The sequence below is a fragment of the Solanum lycopersicum genome, chromosome 10 (genome assembly GCF_036512215.1).
Source record: "Solanum lycopersicum chromosome 10, SLM_r2.1".
Lineage (NCBI taxonomy): Eukaryota > Viridiplantae > Streptophyta > Magnoliopsida > Solanales > Solanaceae > Solanum > Solanum lycopersicum.
The window spans coordinates 658558-674395 of record NC_090809.1 but is presented as its reverse complement, the minus strand read 5'-3'; the positions used below and the strand labels follow the sequence as shown (position 1 = coordinate 674395).

General features: G+C 36.6%; 1 protein-coding gene across 3 annotated transcripts in view; it reads left to right on the top strand.

Moving 5' to 3' along the window:
• LOC101248817 (protein FORGETTER 1) overlaps positions 1-14684 on the top strand; it is a 28252-nt gene extending 13568 nt beyond the window's left edge. The window contains exons 13-32 of one of the 3 annotated variants that reach the window (XR_011212218.1): positions 88-187; positions 264-389; positions 1022-1095; positions 1191-1363; positions 1479-1572; positions 4958-5055; positions 5132-5267; positions 5476-5582; positions 5797-5892; positions 5985-6072; positions 6179-6299; positions 9810-9921; positions 9997-10120; positions 10187-10264; positions 10336-10454; positions 11360-11413; positions 11534-11636; positions 12459-12839; positions 13623-13734; positions 14275-14684. Coding sequence is in view for 2 of the 3 variants with exons in the window: in XM_004248238.5 (XP_004248286.1) it covers positions 88-187; positions 264-389; positions 1022-1095; positions 1191-1363; positions 1479-1572; positions 4958-5055; positions 5132-5267; positions 5476-5582; positions 5797-5892; positions 5985-6072; positions 6179-6299; positions 9810-9921; positions 9997-10120; positions 10187-10264; positions 10336-10454; positions 11360-11413; positions 11534-11636; positions 12711-12839; positions 13623-13734; positions 14275-14306 (2076 nt within the window). In the remaining variant the exon portion in view is untranslated. The remainder of the gene's footprint in view (positions 1-87; positions 188-263; positions 390-1021; positions 1096-1190; positions 1364-1478; positions 1573-4957; positions 5056-5131; positions 5268-5475; positions 5583-5796; positions 5893-5984; positions 6073-6178; positions 6300-9809; positions 9922-9996; positions 10121-10186; positions 10265-10335; positions 10455-11359; positions 11414-11533; positions 11637-12458; positions 12840-13622; positions 13735-14274) is intronic. The other 2 variants (XM_004248238.5, XM_010328926.4) reach the window with 2 other exon arrangements.
• Positions 14685-15838: the final 1154 nt, after the last annotated feature.

Sequence of the window (15838 nt, the reverse complement as noted above, 5' to 3'; positions counted from 1 at the left end):
TTTGTATTCAGGTTTGGAAATAAGCCAAGTGACATATGAAAATTGTGTTCCTTAACCTATTTTCTTGTGTTTCTTGAATCTTGATAGGGTCTTGAACTTGATGATTTTGTTTCTGGACCTCGTGAGTTGTTACTTAAATTTGTAGAAGAGAATTATCCATTGCCTGAAGAACCTGAACCACTTCCTGGTATGTGTATTTATAATGGCTTTGTGTATCTTCCTCCAATGGCCGCCAGTTTGCTTACTTTCTAAGTCATGCGTAGATGAAAGTGTCAAAGAGCTTCAGCGAAAGAGACACTCTGCAACACCTGGTGTATCAATTAGAGGGAGAGTGAGAAAAGTTGCTAAATGGCAAACGGGTGATCAGATGAGTGATGAAGAATCAGATAGTAAATTTCTAATCCTTAAATTCTGTTTTTTTCCTGTGTCAATTATGCCTTTCACTTTCAATTGGGTAATTTGGTGTTGGCAGTAGTTTGATATGTATCATGTTTTGCAGTTCAACTAATGATTGATTTCCAATGAATTTCTTGCAAATGAAGAAATTTTGGGAAACAACTTCCTTCCATGTCCAAAATTGATGTTTCCATACCATGTATATGCTAAAACTAACCAGATTCAGTACTGGTACTAGGTTGGTGGTGGTTATCATACATGCATTTGATGTCTTATAGTATGTATGCATGCAGCATGTGTAGTCTATAAGCTTTGTGTTTATCTTCGAAATGTCAAGACCTCTGGATCTTCTTGAAACCCTCTGGTTGTACATGATATATTTTTTCTCGAAATAGATTGAACTTTACATAACAATTTTGTAATCACAGGATTCACGACTAGTGAAGGTTCCATAGACATAATATTTCTTCCCTCTTTAACAGTTAAGGTGTTTAAATAGGATTATTTATTGAAGTTATCCCGAATTCTCTTAGCATTGTTATTATTTCTGAGTAAAATACATGATGCTTCATAGAGTTTGCTCTTGGCATTTTTCTCGCTGCTGAATTATTTTTACTAAGTACAGCTGATTCTGAATATGAATCTACCGAGTCCGATGACGATGAATTTCAGATCTGTGATGTTTGTAGTTCGGAGGAGGTACTAGTCTCTGATTATTGGTGCTTCTATTTCTGTTGGTGTGTTTGGTTCTTTTGTATTGATCTTCCTACTGCTATTGGTGGCCATCCAATTAGGAGAGGAAAAAATTGCTCCAGTGTTCCTGTTGTAGCCAACTTATACATCCAGCATGTTTAGTTCCACCTGTTACAGAGCCAGTTTCTGCGGATTGGTGTTGCCACTCTTGCAAGGAAAAGACAGATGAATACATACAAGCAAGACATGCCTATGTTGCGGAACTATCAAAAAGGTGAACTTGTGAAAATGTGGTTCTTGTCTGATTGTGTTCACTTTTTTTCTTCGTTATAGATCTCTCGGTCAGTGTTTGTGGAAGGTTCAATACTAACCACCTGTGTGATGTTAAGGTATGAAGGAGCTCTGGAGAGAAGGTCCAAGATTTTGGATATAATTCGTTCTTTGGATCTTCCAAACAATCCGTTGGATGATATTATCGACCAGGTTTCTTCCCTATTCTTTATTTGGAAATCCCTCTCTGTGTTGATTCTGGGTGCTCTGTGTACCTTAACAAAATGTTAAATATGGTTAAACAAAATAGTGCCTGGTTACATCCCCTAAAACCAAAAAAGTAATCCCGACTTTTTATTCACTGTAACAGAGTTTCAGCATCATTAACCCAATCCATTTTACCACCGGTCCACCCCAACAGGAGACCGAAAAAACAGTCAGATTTAATCCGTTTTATACCCCAACAGGCAGTGCCATCTTGTCTATATCAAAACACGTTCCTTTCTTTCCCTCCATAGACACCACCATATACAGGCCGATATTATGATCCATGTGTCTTCACTACTTTTTGCAGTCCTGCTCCAGCACATAGGGTGCTCAGCGTACTTTTCCCGAACATTGTGGTTTAAAGTAAAAAATAGTAGGCAGTGGTTCTCTTTATGGCTTTATATAGGTATTTGCACTTTAATTGGGAGATAGGTACTTTTACAGTCTTTTCAATTCCATAAAAAAAGGGAAGAAAATAGCCTTCGAATTTAATGATTATGACTAGACAAATTCGTCAATCTTGTTGAAAAATAAACTAGGTTCATCTCAAGTACATGAATTAAGTAAATTCATGTATTGGGAAATTTATGAGGATGCATCTGTGATTTTGTTCATGAAGTAGCCAACATAAAAAGTTTTGAACTAGATTAGATGCTGCTAGAAAAGTTCTATAGATACCTATGTATTTATGTAAGCAAGTTAGTGAAGTAAAGAAGAATTACTTCCCACTTGTCTTCAAAGAGAATTTGAGTGATTTGAGGTCCTCCCCTCCCCAAATGTCTAATATTTAGTATCAGAGACATTTGTCTTGAGGGACCTGTGCAGAATCCCAACTTGCAAAGATTTGAAAGAATGAATCTTCAAATGAAAAATGAATATGACTGAGATTTGCTACTACAGCTATGAGGATGTTGAGCTAGAGAAGCACCATCTTGAAGAAACTTTTTTGGTTGGTGGGGACAGTGTTGTGAAAAGCGCGCTTCAAAGCGAGGCGACCCTTGTGCGCTTTTTTTATCTTGAGGCGAGACGATCTGAAAAAAGCTCTCGCTTCATCAGATGAAGAAGCGAGAAGCGACCCTAAGGCAAAAGCGTAATAAAGCGCGCTTTTTATTAAAAAAAGCGACAGTTAGGTTTTTTTTTAAAAAAAAAATTAGGTTTTTTTTAAAAAAATCTGAAATATAACCTTCCCTCTCCTCACGACTCTTCTTTCACGACTCTTTCCCTTCTTTCTCTCCTCGCGACTCTTCTTTCACAATACTTCTTTCCCTTCTTTCTCTCCTGACGATCTTGACTGAGGCTGCCTCTCTCTTCAACCTCGACCGCCACTGCAGGTAACTTTTTGTTCGTCTCTTTTTTAGCTAATGTTTATTAGTTCATCTCTATGAGTTTCTTTTCTCCTGAAATATACAATCTTCGCCTGTGCTTCATCTCTTCATCTCTCTGAGTTTCGACTACTCTAGTGTTTTCTTCTTCTTCTTCTCTTCTTTTCTTCATCGCTGCTGCATTACTGACTGCTGCATCCTCTGTTTTTTTTTCAATTCTTTTGCTTTTTTTTTTTGTGATCAGTCTAGCAGCCTTGTTGAAGAATAGGAGTTTGAATCTTTGTGATTTAATTATGTTTTTAATTTTTTGCTTTATATATTATGACTTATGAGTATTTTTGCCTATGTAATTTCTTTCAATCTAAGACTATATTACCTCTATTTAGTTATTTAATATTTCTTTATTTTTATACTAAATGTTGCTTTTTTTAAAAAAAGCGCGCGCTTCGCTTCACGCTTCACGCTTCTCGCTTTTGTGAAGCAAGCCCTCGTCACTTTTTCCGCTTCTCGCTTCCCAAAACATTGGGTGGGAATAACCAAGATCTCAAAATTTATTCTGAAGAATTTTGCTGATGCCAAGGAGCCCAACAAGAGTGTCAACCCTGTTGAAGTAGTTGCACGACAACGAATCTTGAATAGAGAGGTAACGAGTGATATTACTGCCATGAGAAAGATGAACATGAAATGTACACTCTATAAGGAAGAGAAGTCTCATAAGGAAAAGATTGAGATTATGACAACAATGATAATTAAGAGAAGATATGAAGAAGATTAGAAGGATGGTTGGTCATTGCAAGAGTATTTAATCTTTGAATTTACAATTTAATTTTGTGGTTGTTGATGAGTCCAAGGATTCGGACATCATGGCCATAGATGAACTTCAGAGTTATTTGATCTTTGAATTTATGATTTAATTTGCGGTTATTGTTGATGAGTCCAAGGATTTGGACATAATGGCCATATATGAACTTAATGGATCTTTGCAATGAAGAAAGATCAATCTTCAAAGAAGTCAGAACAAGAATTTGAACAACCTTTGCAATCAAAGTTTTCTTTGAAGGAGACTCTCCATCAAAGAGGCCATGAACATGGATGAGATAGAGAAAAACCAAAGAAAGATTGACGTCTTCCAAAAGACTTTTGGAGTGATGAATCTAGTTTAAAGCGGGGTTATTGAAAAAACAAACTAGATTGCATATATGATTTTGTTCATGAACTAAGGAAGATATATAATTTAGAAATAAATTTAGGTACATGTACTAGACTAGTAAATAAATACCTAGGCACTATAGCTATTTTGTGTAAGCAATTTAAGTGAAGTAAAGAAGAATCATTTCCTCACTTGTCTTCTACGAAAGATACGATTGATGGAGAGTGCTCCTCCTCCCTATTTATCCAACAAATCTCACCTCTTTGGCAAAAGAAAGTATGAGTGAAGTGTATGTGTTTTTTAAATGATGAACATTAGGCTCTTTTAGACATACTGCTTCTTCAATATACTTAAATACCTCTCAATCATACAAGGCTCTTTCCTCCTCGCTTCTCCACAACCACACCCATATGCAACATCACATCCCTCTTCAAGCTCCTGTAGCATGCACGGCCCTTACTCCTTATAGCCATCAGAACCAGCCCACCTCCAGCTCTCCTGTCCCCAAACTAACGTAGCGACCTTTGGTCTCCCTCATCTTCACTCTCTTTTGCCCTTATCCTCCTCCCTTTTTTCTGGTACGTCTCGTAGCTCCTATTATCCACCTTACTACTCAACCTACATTTTAGAAGGACAAAGGGTTAAATTTACAACTTTACTATTTAAATTTTTTTATATTTGACCTTCATTATGCTTTCTGAACAAAGGACTCAAAGACAAGTTTTTTTTAACTTGAAAAAGATTCTTTGCACCCACCTGCAACTTTCAAGGCTTTGCAAGATTCCACATTTGTACCCAACCAAGCGCCTCTTGGAGGTATTATATAATCACAGATTTACATATTTCAAGTCTTATGCAGCTTGGGGGCCCGGAGAAAGTGGCAGAAATAACAGGGAGAAAAGGCATGCTTGTGAGGGCCGCTAATGGAAAAGGTGTCACCTATCAGGCGCGAAATACGTGAGTTTCTGATGTTTAAATTAAATTATAGATTGTTTTTTTCTCATAATGGCTGAGCGATTTTTTCTTGCTTTAGGAAGGATGTAAGCATGGAAATGGTCAATATACATGAGAAACAGCTCTTCATGGAAGGGAAGAAGCTGGTAGCTATAATATCTGAAGCTGGATCAGCTGGTGTTTCTCTGCAAGCTGATAGAAGGGCCTTAAACCAGGTAGCTTTTTTGTTTTTTTGTTTTCATCATTTACTGCATGGAGCAAAAGACATCATCTCTTATATGTATATATGTGTGTGTGGAAATGTAGTAGACACTCTTTTCTCTCTCTCTCTCTCTCTACATATATCCTCCGATCCTCAAGGAATGAGCTGCTCTTGATAGTTGTTTTCTGATTATGCCGTTTGTATTCCTTCTCTTGTGTCAGAGAAGAAGGGTCCATTTGACTCTGGAGTTACCTTGGAGTGCTGATCGGGCAATTCAGCAGTTTGGAAGAACTCATCGCTCTAATCAAGCTTCTGCACCCGAGTATAAGTAGGTACCGTGTCTGGTTACATGTGAATAATGGTTATGCTATATGATGGCAACCTGGTTTATACAAATTACCATTGTAACTATTTGGTGGCGTACCTGGATTGTTACAAGTTGCCATAAAATATGCTTTTCATACTTGCCAGAAATAAATCCCTGTAACAATCACTTTTTCATATTTTGCACTTATGATATTTTTCTTTTTCTCAATATACAGGCTACTATTTACTAATCTTGGCGGCGAACGGCGGTTTGCATCCGTTGTTGCCAAGAGACTTGAATCACTTGGGGCATTGACTCAGGGAGATCGTCGGTGAGTGCGTTATTGTTTAGCATATGTTGGAAGTGCGATTATGAAAACATGCAAAGTTACGGCTCTTTTTAATTGCTCTTTATATATTGCAGAGCTGGACCATCTCTTAGTGCTTATAACTACGATAGTTCCTATGGGAAAAGAGCCCTTGTGATGTTGTATAGAGGGATCATGGAGCAGGTGTCTATGCCTTTTGCTTGATACTGTCATTTCTTGTATTACATTCTTTTCCCACTTAAGCATGTATGTGTACAAGTGAATATTCAACATGCTATATGGTTTGCAGGATCCTTTTCCACTTGTACCACCAGGTTGTTCTGCTGATATACCGGATGCTATACAGGATTTTATTTTGAAGGGGAAAGCTGCACTTGTTTCTGTTGGAATAATAAGAGACTCGGTTCTAGGTATGACATTTACCTTTTTAATGAATCAATTTAAAGAATTATTCATGTAGCAAAATGTATGCTAGCATAACAATTTTATCGGGACCATCTAAGTCATCACAGTTTCTCGATCAATTATCTATGATTGTGGCAAACTTCTTTAACCAAAGTGTAAGTCAATACTGGATAAGTAAAAATGGATGGGGGGAGTACTTCCTTACGACAATAACTTCATCTCAGTTGCAGTGTGCTGCTTGAATCCTCATGTTTCCAAATTAAATTAAGGGAAAAGGCTCAAATATGCCATCGAACTTTCAGAAAAGGCTCATTTACTCCATCAGTTAAAAGTTTGGCTCATTTATGCCATTACTGTTAAAAAAAAGGCTCATTCATGCCATTATTTTTTAACGGTAATTTTGCTAAACCATTTTTGACACGTGTCCAATTATAATTCTGCCATGTCATCAATTTTTAATTAAAAAAAATCATAATTCTAAAAAAAATTGAATTAAGTTTTTATTTTTTTTAATTAAATAAATTGATGACGTGGCCGAATTATAATTGGCCACGTCATCAATTTTTTTAATTAAAAAAAGTCAATTCTGAATAAAAATTGAATATTGTTTTTTGATTTTTTTATTAAAAAAATTGATGACGTGGCCGAATTATGATTGGTCACGTGTCAAAAGTGGTTTTGCAAAACCACCATTAAAAAATAATGGCATGAATGAGCCTTTTCTTTAACGGTAATGACATAAATGAGTCAAACTTTTAACTGATGACATAAATGAACCTTTTCTAAAAGTTCAATGGCATATTTGAGCCTTTTCCCTTAAATTAATAATAGGCCAAAAATTTACCAAACAAAAATTAATAGTATTACAAGTACTCTATATTTCCTACTGGCATAAAAATCTGTAATAGGGCTAGAAAAGTGTTATAAAGCATAAAACCTAACATAAACTTATTAGCATGACTAAAGTAAATTTCAACTAATTGGTATCGCTTATTACAATCTGTTATACCCATTGTGCCCTATCTTTTGCATTCTGCATTGCTTCCAAGTGACTATTGGTTTTTCAAGACAGATGTTTTTCATGTGATTTTAGGTGTACCTTTGTTCCGTCTAAACATCTTCCCTCACCGTGGTTTCACACCTACCAAACAGTGGATCTAGAGGTCAATGTGAAACATGAAGAAATCATCTCAAACGATGTTCTCTTATTTTATCCTTGATATGTGTGGTCATTTTTACTCTTGTATAATCTTATATGTCCGCACATCTATCCTAGGATTCCCATTTCTGCGACATCCAACTTGTGAATGTGCCGTGCCGGACTTCAGCAGTCTAACATTCACTCCATACAACATTGCTAGTCCTATAACCGTTTGATTATCATGTAACATTTTCATTTATCATTCTTTCTCTTGAAATACAAGCCTAGATATCCAAATTATTTGCATTTAAGCCTGAATTTCTTCCAGATTCACCTCAAGCTGCCTGTTTGGGGTCTGAAAACGATGTTTATGATTCTTGAGGGGTGATTAGGGGGGTCGGTTCAGTTGGGATTTTTAGGCAGGAGGTTCAATTGGAGAACAGGGGGAATATTTTTAAGGGAAATTGTTATAATTCTTCTTCCTCTTTAACTTTTGGCCATCAAATGGGTAGTGTTAGGGACTGTTATGGGGGCAGAATGCAGATGCTAAGCCTATTCCTGAAGAAATCATTGAGGGGGGGGGGGGGGGGAAATTTCCAAATGGGCAATCGAGAAGTACATTTAACTTTGGGGAGTTCTATATCCATCATCTCACACCTCCGTACTGCATCTGTGTATTTCTTCACATGCTCAAACCATCTCAATTTTATTTCCCTAAGCTTGTTCCTTACCCATTTGGTCTCCCGAACACACATGATGCCAATCTTCATATTCTTGAGAAATTTTTCACTAGCTCTATAGTCTATGGACTTCACCATCAATGTCCCTATGTTCCAACACCCCACTTTCAGGTTAGAAGAACCCTCAACGCACTTACCACTCCTGTCCCTCAACCCCAGTACCGACCAAAGGCATTGCCGTAGTCAACTATCGTTCACCAGAATCTCTAAAGTAAACGCAAACTAGTCGGTTATAGAAAAATGAAGTGCACAATAATCAACAAACTAACCACAAAAAATACCAATAAACAAGGGCAACCTGTAAATCAGAAGCAATAACTGAAGTAAATATACCAGATCAAAGTAGGAGCCAAAAAACGCAGTACTATTTATAATATTGCACCAATAAATTCATGAACCCAATATCAGATTTAAGGAAATCAGTTAACAATCAAGCTACAATAAGGGGCTGCACAATCTGTTAAAGAAAGAAAACAACGGATGCACAATATGTTAAGGAAAGAAATGAACGGAGGTGGTGGATCATATTTGGGAATCTAGAATAGAAAAACTACTATGGGCAGGTTTGCCGAAGTCCGGCAAGGTCTGATGTACCCCCTGGTCCAACAGTCGTCGGGATGGGGTCGCTGGATTCCTGTTGACCGGTGGTGACAGTGCAACAATTAAAAAAATAGAGAGAGTGAGAATGTGAGAGAAAGGGATAAAGAAAGAGGGTGTAGGGAAATCGTACATGGTCGCCGGTGGTGGAGGGTTGTCATCAGGGAAATGACGTGCAATGGTGAGTGGTGGGTGGTGGTTATGTGGTGATGATGATAGTGGAATTGTTTTATCATTGATCTCTAGAGAAGGAGAGAGAACGCTAGGGGAGAGAGTGAACACTAGAGGGGTAATATTGACGGCAGAAAATCTTAAGAAATGAAAGGTTGTTTGCGTAAGCTAATGTTTTCCTTGTAAGGAGGGAGGTGAGGTTATGGATCATATTCTGTTACATAGTAAGTTAGCCATGAGTCGTGGTGGGATATTTCTAGATGGTTTGGTGTCTCATGTGCACTGCTCTGATCTGTGAAAGAGTTGATGTTCAATAGGAGTCGGGAAGAGTGGATCTGGGAGAAGAAAGCACAAGTTGTGGAATGTTACTCCTCTTGTTTTAATGTGAGTCATTTGGAGAGAGAAATAGAAGAGGTTTTGAAGGGGTATAGATGAATTTTGCTCAATTAAAGAGTAATATCTGTTTCCTTATTTTCTTTTAGTGCACCCATGTAGTTCTTGATTTATAGAGGACTCATGTTGTGTAGGTTTCTTCTTTTTTGGTATACCTCTTGTATACAGCCAAGTTGGCCATGGTATTATAAATCTTTTGTTTGATAAAAAACTCCATAGTCCCATTTAATCTCACCTCAGTCTCACTCTTCTTATGCTCACTAAACTTGCAGTGTAGAATCCTTATTCTCCAAATTGTTTTGTCATAGTTCAAGCTTTTGGTTGACACTCTCACTAGTTTCGTCAATTATCACAATGTCATCAACACATAGCATGCACCTTGGACCTCATCTTATATTGTGTTGGGCTGTTGGTTAACTCATCTCATCCTTAACTTAACCCCTTTCTACTCTTTGCTTTTGTTGATTGTTAAGGTAATGGAAAGGATTCTGGGAAGCTTTCTGGCCGTATAGTTGATTCAGACATGCATGATGTTGGGCGTTTCCTTAACAGGCTCTTGGGGTTGCCACCTGAGATCCAAAATAGGTCTATTCTCTAACCATCTAAATATGGATGCTTGTTATCCATGTCTATAATAATACAAGTTTGTTTTGAAACCAGGTTATTTGAGTTATTTGTCAGCATTCTTGATCTTTTAGTTCAGAATGCACGTCTTGAAGGACATTTAGACTCTGGAATTGTTGAAGTGAAAGCTACCACTGTTGAACTACAAGGGACGCCAAAGGTTATGCCGTTCCTATATCTCTTTGCTTTCTTACATAAAACATCTTGTGACATCAATGTATTACAGACTGTTCATGTTGACAACTTGTCTGGTGCTTCAACCATATTGTTCACTTTTACATTGGACCGTGGATTGATGTGGGAGGTACCGTTATAAACTTGATTAGATAGTTACCGTCCAATTTCGCTTTGTAACCTTTTTTTCTCTACATGTAGTGTGCATATGCGTTGCTTGAGGAGAAGCAAAAGGATGAGTCTAGCTCAACTTATAATGGATTCTATGAATCCAAACGAGAATGGTTGGGAAGACGACATTTTTTGTTAGCATTTGAAGGGTATGGAAATACTTGGTTGGTTTAATGCACCAGATTGTATTTTTTTTTGTATACAATAAATTATGTCTAGACCACTCAACTGCCTTTCAATCCTGTAGAATTGGAGAAAGAAGAGAAGGCTTCATTATATTGCACTACATCCAATGAGAAGGGGTATTTATACGAGTGAATACTAACTAATTAAGGAAAGGCAATCAATTACAATAAAATGAAATATTCTATTTACGCTAGGAAATGGAAAAATAAAGTCTTCATATGTTACTATTTTCTTCCATGTGACGCCTAGGGGGATGAATTTGGTTCCACTAGTAGTATTATAGACAAAATGTTGTACTACAAAACAAGGGGCCTACAAATCAAACTTCTATATTTTCGATAGATGTTTATGTGTGTTGGGATTCTGGTGTAAACTAGAGGATGTACCTTTATATATTCCTCAATCCTCTCTACTACTTATCCTAAAGCCCTTACTCTCTGTAGTTTCTACTTTTGGTTAGTTCCTTGCTTATTTCATCAATTAACACTATTATCTACGAACAGTCTGCAACATATATACATTGTGAAAGCTTTGAAGCAAAAAATGTATCATTCTCAAGCTTTTTTAACAATTTTAAATTTTCATTTGTATTGGAAAGATACGTAGGGTGACATTTCCATTGCTTCCTTCCTTTCACAACTAAAACTATCATGAATTATTGTGGAAGCTGGAAGTATCTCTTATTTCTTATATATTGGTTCCACCTAAGTGCAGGCTCATGCATGGTCTAGGTCTTTATCTTGTCATTGGATTTTTGTCTTAATGTTCAATTTTGAGTTCTTTTAAGCATGCAATGTTAATTTTATTCATATAAGTGCCTTTGGTTCAAATGCTCGTGATTTGATCTTTCTATTTATGGTTGTTCTAGTTCTGCTTCAGGAATGTATAAGGTATTTCGTCCTACTGTTGGAGAGGCCCTAAGGTACTAAAGGCTTTTAATTTTAGGCTATATGTTACCTTCCTTTTAGAAAATTGACTGCTTCATCCTCTGCACCCTACCTTATCTTCCACTGTGTATACTTTAACACTTCTCGATGTTTAGGGAGATGCCACTTGTAGAATTGAAAGACAAGTACCGGAAACTATCATCCTTAGAAAAGGCTCGTCGTGGATGGGAAGACGAATACGAAGTTTCATTGAAACAGGTAAAATTCTTTATGATCATATATCTTGCAGGATATGCTGATGAAAAATGCATTGGGCAGCTTCCTTTATTTTTTAATTGGATAGAACATATAGTATCGTCATAATCATAGAATCAGCACTCTCGGGTGTTTTTCTGCATCCTAGTTTCACTTATAAGCTAGTCCCTTGATCCCTACTGTAAATCTTCTCTGCACAACTTCTTGTGAATTGGTCATCTAAAGAGCAAATAAAACTCCCATTGAACTTCAAGTTTTGCTGCCATGATATGGAAGAGTTTATCTAGTAGAAAATAAAAACCTGGCGAAATTGAACAGTTTAAATTGCTTCATTGGAAACTACCAATTCCCTTCCTCCTTTCTGACACAACATCTTCTAGAATAGGTTAAAATCGGCATTTCAGCAGAATTGGTATTTCCTGGGGACCTGATGAGGAGAAATCTAAAATCTATTGATGAGTTGAGAGAACTCAAAGGCTTAAATGCATCTTTAACTTTGATAGATTAGAAGTGGAAGAGAAGATTAATCTTGCTAGGTAGGATATGGATTGACTTGGAACAGTTTTACTGTATAGATTTTGTATATAGCTGGTATGTCTTGATTTGAACAGAGTCATCCCTCCTTTCAATGTGTTTATAGTATACCTTTATTTGCCCCTAAATAGATGAAAAAATGAAATAAGAGTAATTTGATGTGAATCGATCATGTATTTTTTTATTTTTTTTGATGACTGGTTCTGAGCCAGCTTAGTCTCACCTCGGCTATTTCAACGGGTATCTCCTATCTCGCACCATAATAGTTACAGGGTAATTCTTTATATAAAGGTTTGGACAGATGGAAGTGAAGCAAACTTGTACTTTCCACATGAAAATGTCGATTCCAGCTAGGCTTCATAAGCGAAAACAAGAGGATCACCTTTCGAAATTTATAGCAGGCCATGAATGTAACTGAAAGGAACCCTCAGAGAGGGGCTTGCCTGATTACTGATAATGAAAAAAAACCTTGTAGTATCGAGGGATTTTTTTTTTGTGCAAGAATCAAATGCTTTCAGAACTCATTCTGGTTTTCATCTTTAGTGCATGCATGGCCCAAAATGTAAGCTAGGCAGTTTCTGCACAGTTGGTCGAAGAGTACAGGAAGTGAATGTATTAGGTGGGCTTATACTTCCTGTGTGGGGAACTGTTGAGAAGGCGCTCTCTAAGCAAGTAAGATTTTCTTTCATTCTTTTATTTTAATATCATTTTCCTCTATATCTCTGATATGCCTTGGAGATGTGTCACACTTTGGGATACAAGAACTGAGAAAGCCAAAAAAATAACTCATCTTTCTTCATGATGACTATCTAATCCATAAGTACTAGTTTCGACTAGGAATATGCAAAAAATAGAAGTATCTTGTTACACAAGAGATGGAGAAAGTCTACAGAAAAAGAAAATTTATGATGAATAGGGTTTAGAATCATAAAACTCTTTTTATGAGTAATCAATTGGTCTTTTTCATATGGATTTCATTTGTTTAAATTTCAATTTTGATTATCCCTATTTCCTGAAGTTGTGGGGACTCTTCACTTTTGATGCCGCACCCGTGTTGGATTTCCAAAATTATACTATTTTTGGAGAATCTGAGACGCACCCGTTGACATTTTGAAGAGTCCAAGCAACATAGCAGGCTATTTTGCCATTTTGTGGCATCTAGACTCTAACCTGAGATTAGTTTTAGCTACAAGGAGCTCAAAAAGGTGGGAAACTTACTAGACTAGTTTTATAAATGGTGTCTGCCCAGAAAAAATCAAAGTCTGTGAACATTTTCTCTTAGGGCTTCTAGAATCTTGTTGCATGTTCATTGAAAAATCTTCTACTCTCTCATTGAAAAGTAGAGTGACAGCTTTCCACATTTTTTGGAGTTTCTTTGGTACTGGATCTCCTTCCCACATTTTGGAATGTACGGTCACTCACTCGTTTATTGGTTTTAATTGTTGTTGGATACAGGCTCGCCAAAGCCATCGAAGAATCCGCATTGTACAGATTGTAACAACTACTGACAATCAACGGATTGTAGGGTTGCTTATCCCAAATGCAGCAGTAGAAGCAGTGCTTCAAGGTTATATTCTAGATTCTCTCCTTTCACAATTTTATGGTTGTCTTCCTCCATCAAGTAATGGGGCACAAAACCAGCCTGAGGGTTTGATTCGTTGTGTTAACTATCCCACATTGGGTAAGGGATGGTTTATGTCTCATAATTCTTTTTGGTGTAGTCCTCACTTTATGAGCTATCTTATTGGGTGAGTTATGTCCAGTGTTTATTTCTTTAGGTCCATCTTTGTTATTGTGTTTTCCCAATGCTGGGCTCCCATGTTATGTTATCCATGGTCTAGTTGACGTGCATTGGTGAGGGAAGGTTGTCTGTCTTCTCATATGATTCTGGGTAGTCATCACCTCATGAACTACCTTTTGGGTTGAGTTAAGGCCCAAAGTCTAATTTTAACACCTCTAGACACGCCTTCTCGTCAATTAGCATTTAATAAGAAAAGTTTCATTATTCTGTCAAATTATTATGTCTTGTGATTAGTTTGTAAATTCAGAGTGGTGTATATTCTTCACATGTCTGGTTGAGTTGCTATTAAGATGTTATTGATTGCAGATTTGGCATGGGTTCAAGATGTTGATGAATGAAAGAAGTGTAATTAAAATTGTGTCAAGAATATATGATTACAAAAGTTTCTGGAATAGCCTGGCAAGATGCAGTTTCAGTAAGAAGCTAGCTCCCCCTGCATTTTATGGTTGTAGAGAAGCAGTCTTGGTTACAAAATCCGTTGAATGAGAATGAGCACCATAGAGTACCTTTCAAAATTCTTTTTTGCATCATAGTTTTTAGATATCGATTCCTTGTAAATCAGATTTAAGAAAGATTTTTTTTTTTCTTAATCAATTTAGTGGAGTGATTATTTGAATTTTGAGATCGTTTGATAGAATGGAATCTCCAGGATCTTTGAGTATTGTTTATCACATGAAATGATTATATAATGTTAAATTTCCGTTTCATGATCGAAATCCAAGAAAAATAACGAGTATCGTTTAATAGATATTTTGGAAATTTATAGACAAATGAAGATAAATTTGAAATTCTGATATGTGACGCCAACTCCAAAAGAAGCAATGTCCTACTTTTGAAACGTTAAGACTCATTTAATAGAACAACAAATGAACAATAAAATTTGTGCTCATACAGTGTATGACACACAATTCGAAAAATTGAGACAATTGTGAATTTCTATTTTGTGACAAACGCTAAAAAATTTCACAACACAAACACCAAAAATGTAATAAATGCCTTTTGAAAATAGTGAATACATAAAAATCTAATAGGTCGTCACTAATGGTTGTTTTTCGTGGCAAAATAAACCTTTTTGCAGTGATTAAAGTTGCCACTAAAACATACTTTGGTGGCCAATCATAAATGTTTTAGCGGCAATAAAAGTAGTCAACTAATACATGTTTTTAGTCGCAAAAAGAATACTTTTTAGTGGCGACAAAAGTTGCACTAAAAAATACTTTTGGTGGCCAATCATGAATGTTTAGACAAAAGCGGCGACCAATATATACTGCAACTCATATATTAGTGGCAATTAATGAGTTTTAGAAGCAATATACCTACTTTTAGTGGCAACATTATTAGTTTTAGCGGCGATTAAAGTTGTCAATAATTCAACTTTTAGTGGCAACTAGTATAAGTTTTAACGGCGAATAAAGTTGCTACTAATACCTACTTTTAGTGGCAACTAATATGAGTTTTAGCGGCGATTTAAGTTCCCACTAATACCTACTTCTAGTGACAACTTATATGAGTTTTAGCGGAATTTAGAGTTGCCACTAATACAAACTTTAGTGGCGACTTATATGAGTATTAAAGTTGCTACTAATATACACTTTTACTGATGACTTATATAAGTTTTAGCGGCGACCATAGTTGCCACTAATACATACTTTTAGTGGCAACTTATATGAGTTTTAGCGGCGGCAGTAGTTGCCACTAATACAACTTAGTGGCGACATATATGAGTTTTAGAGGCGAAGCAGGTGCCACTAATAACTACTTTTAGCGGCGACTAATATGTGTTTTAGCAGCGACTAGAGTTGCCACTAATACAACTTTTAGCGGCAACATATATGAGTTTTGGCGGCGACTGTTGTTGCCACTAATACTT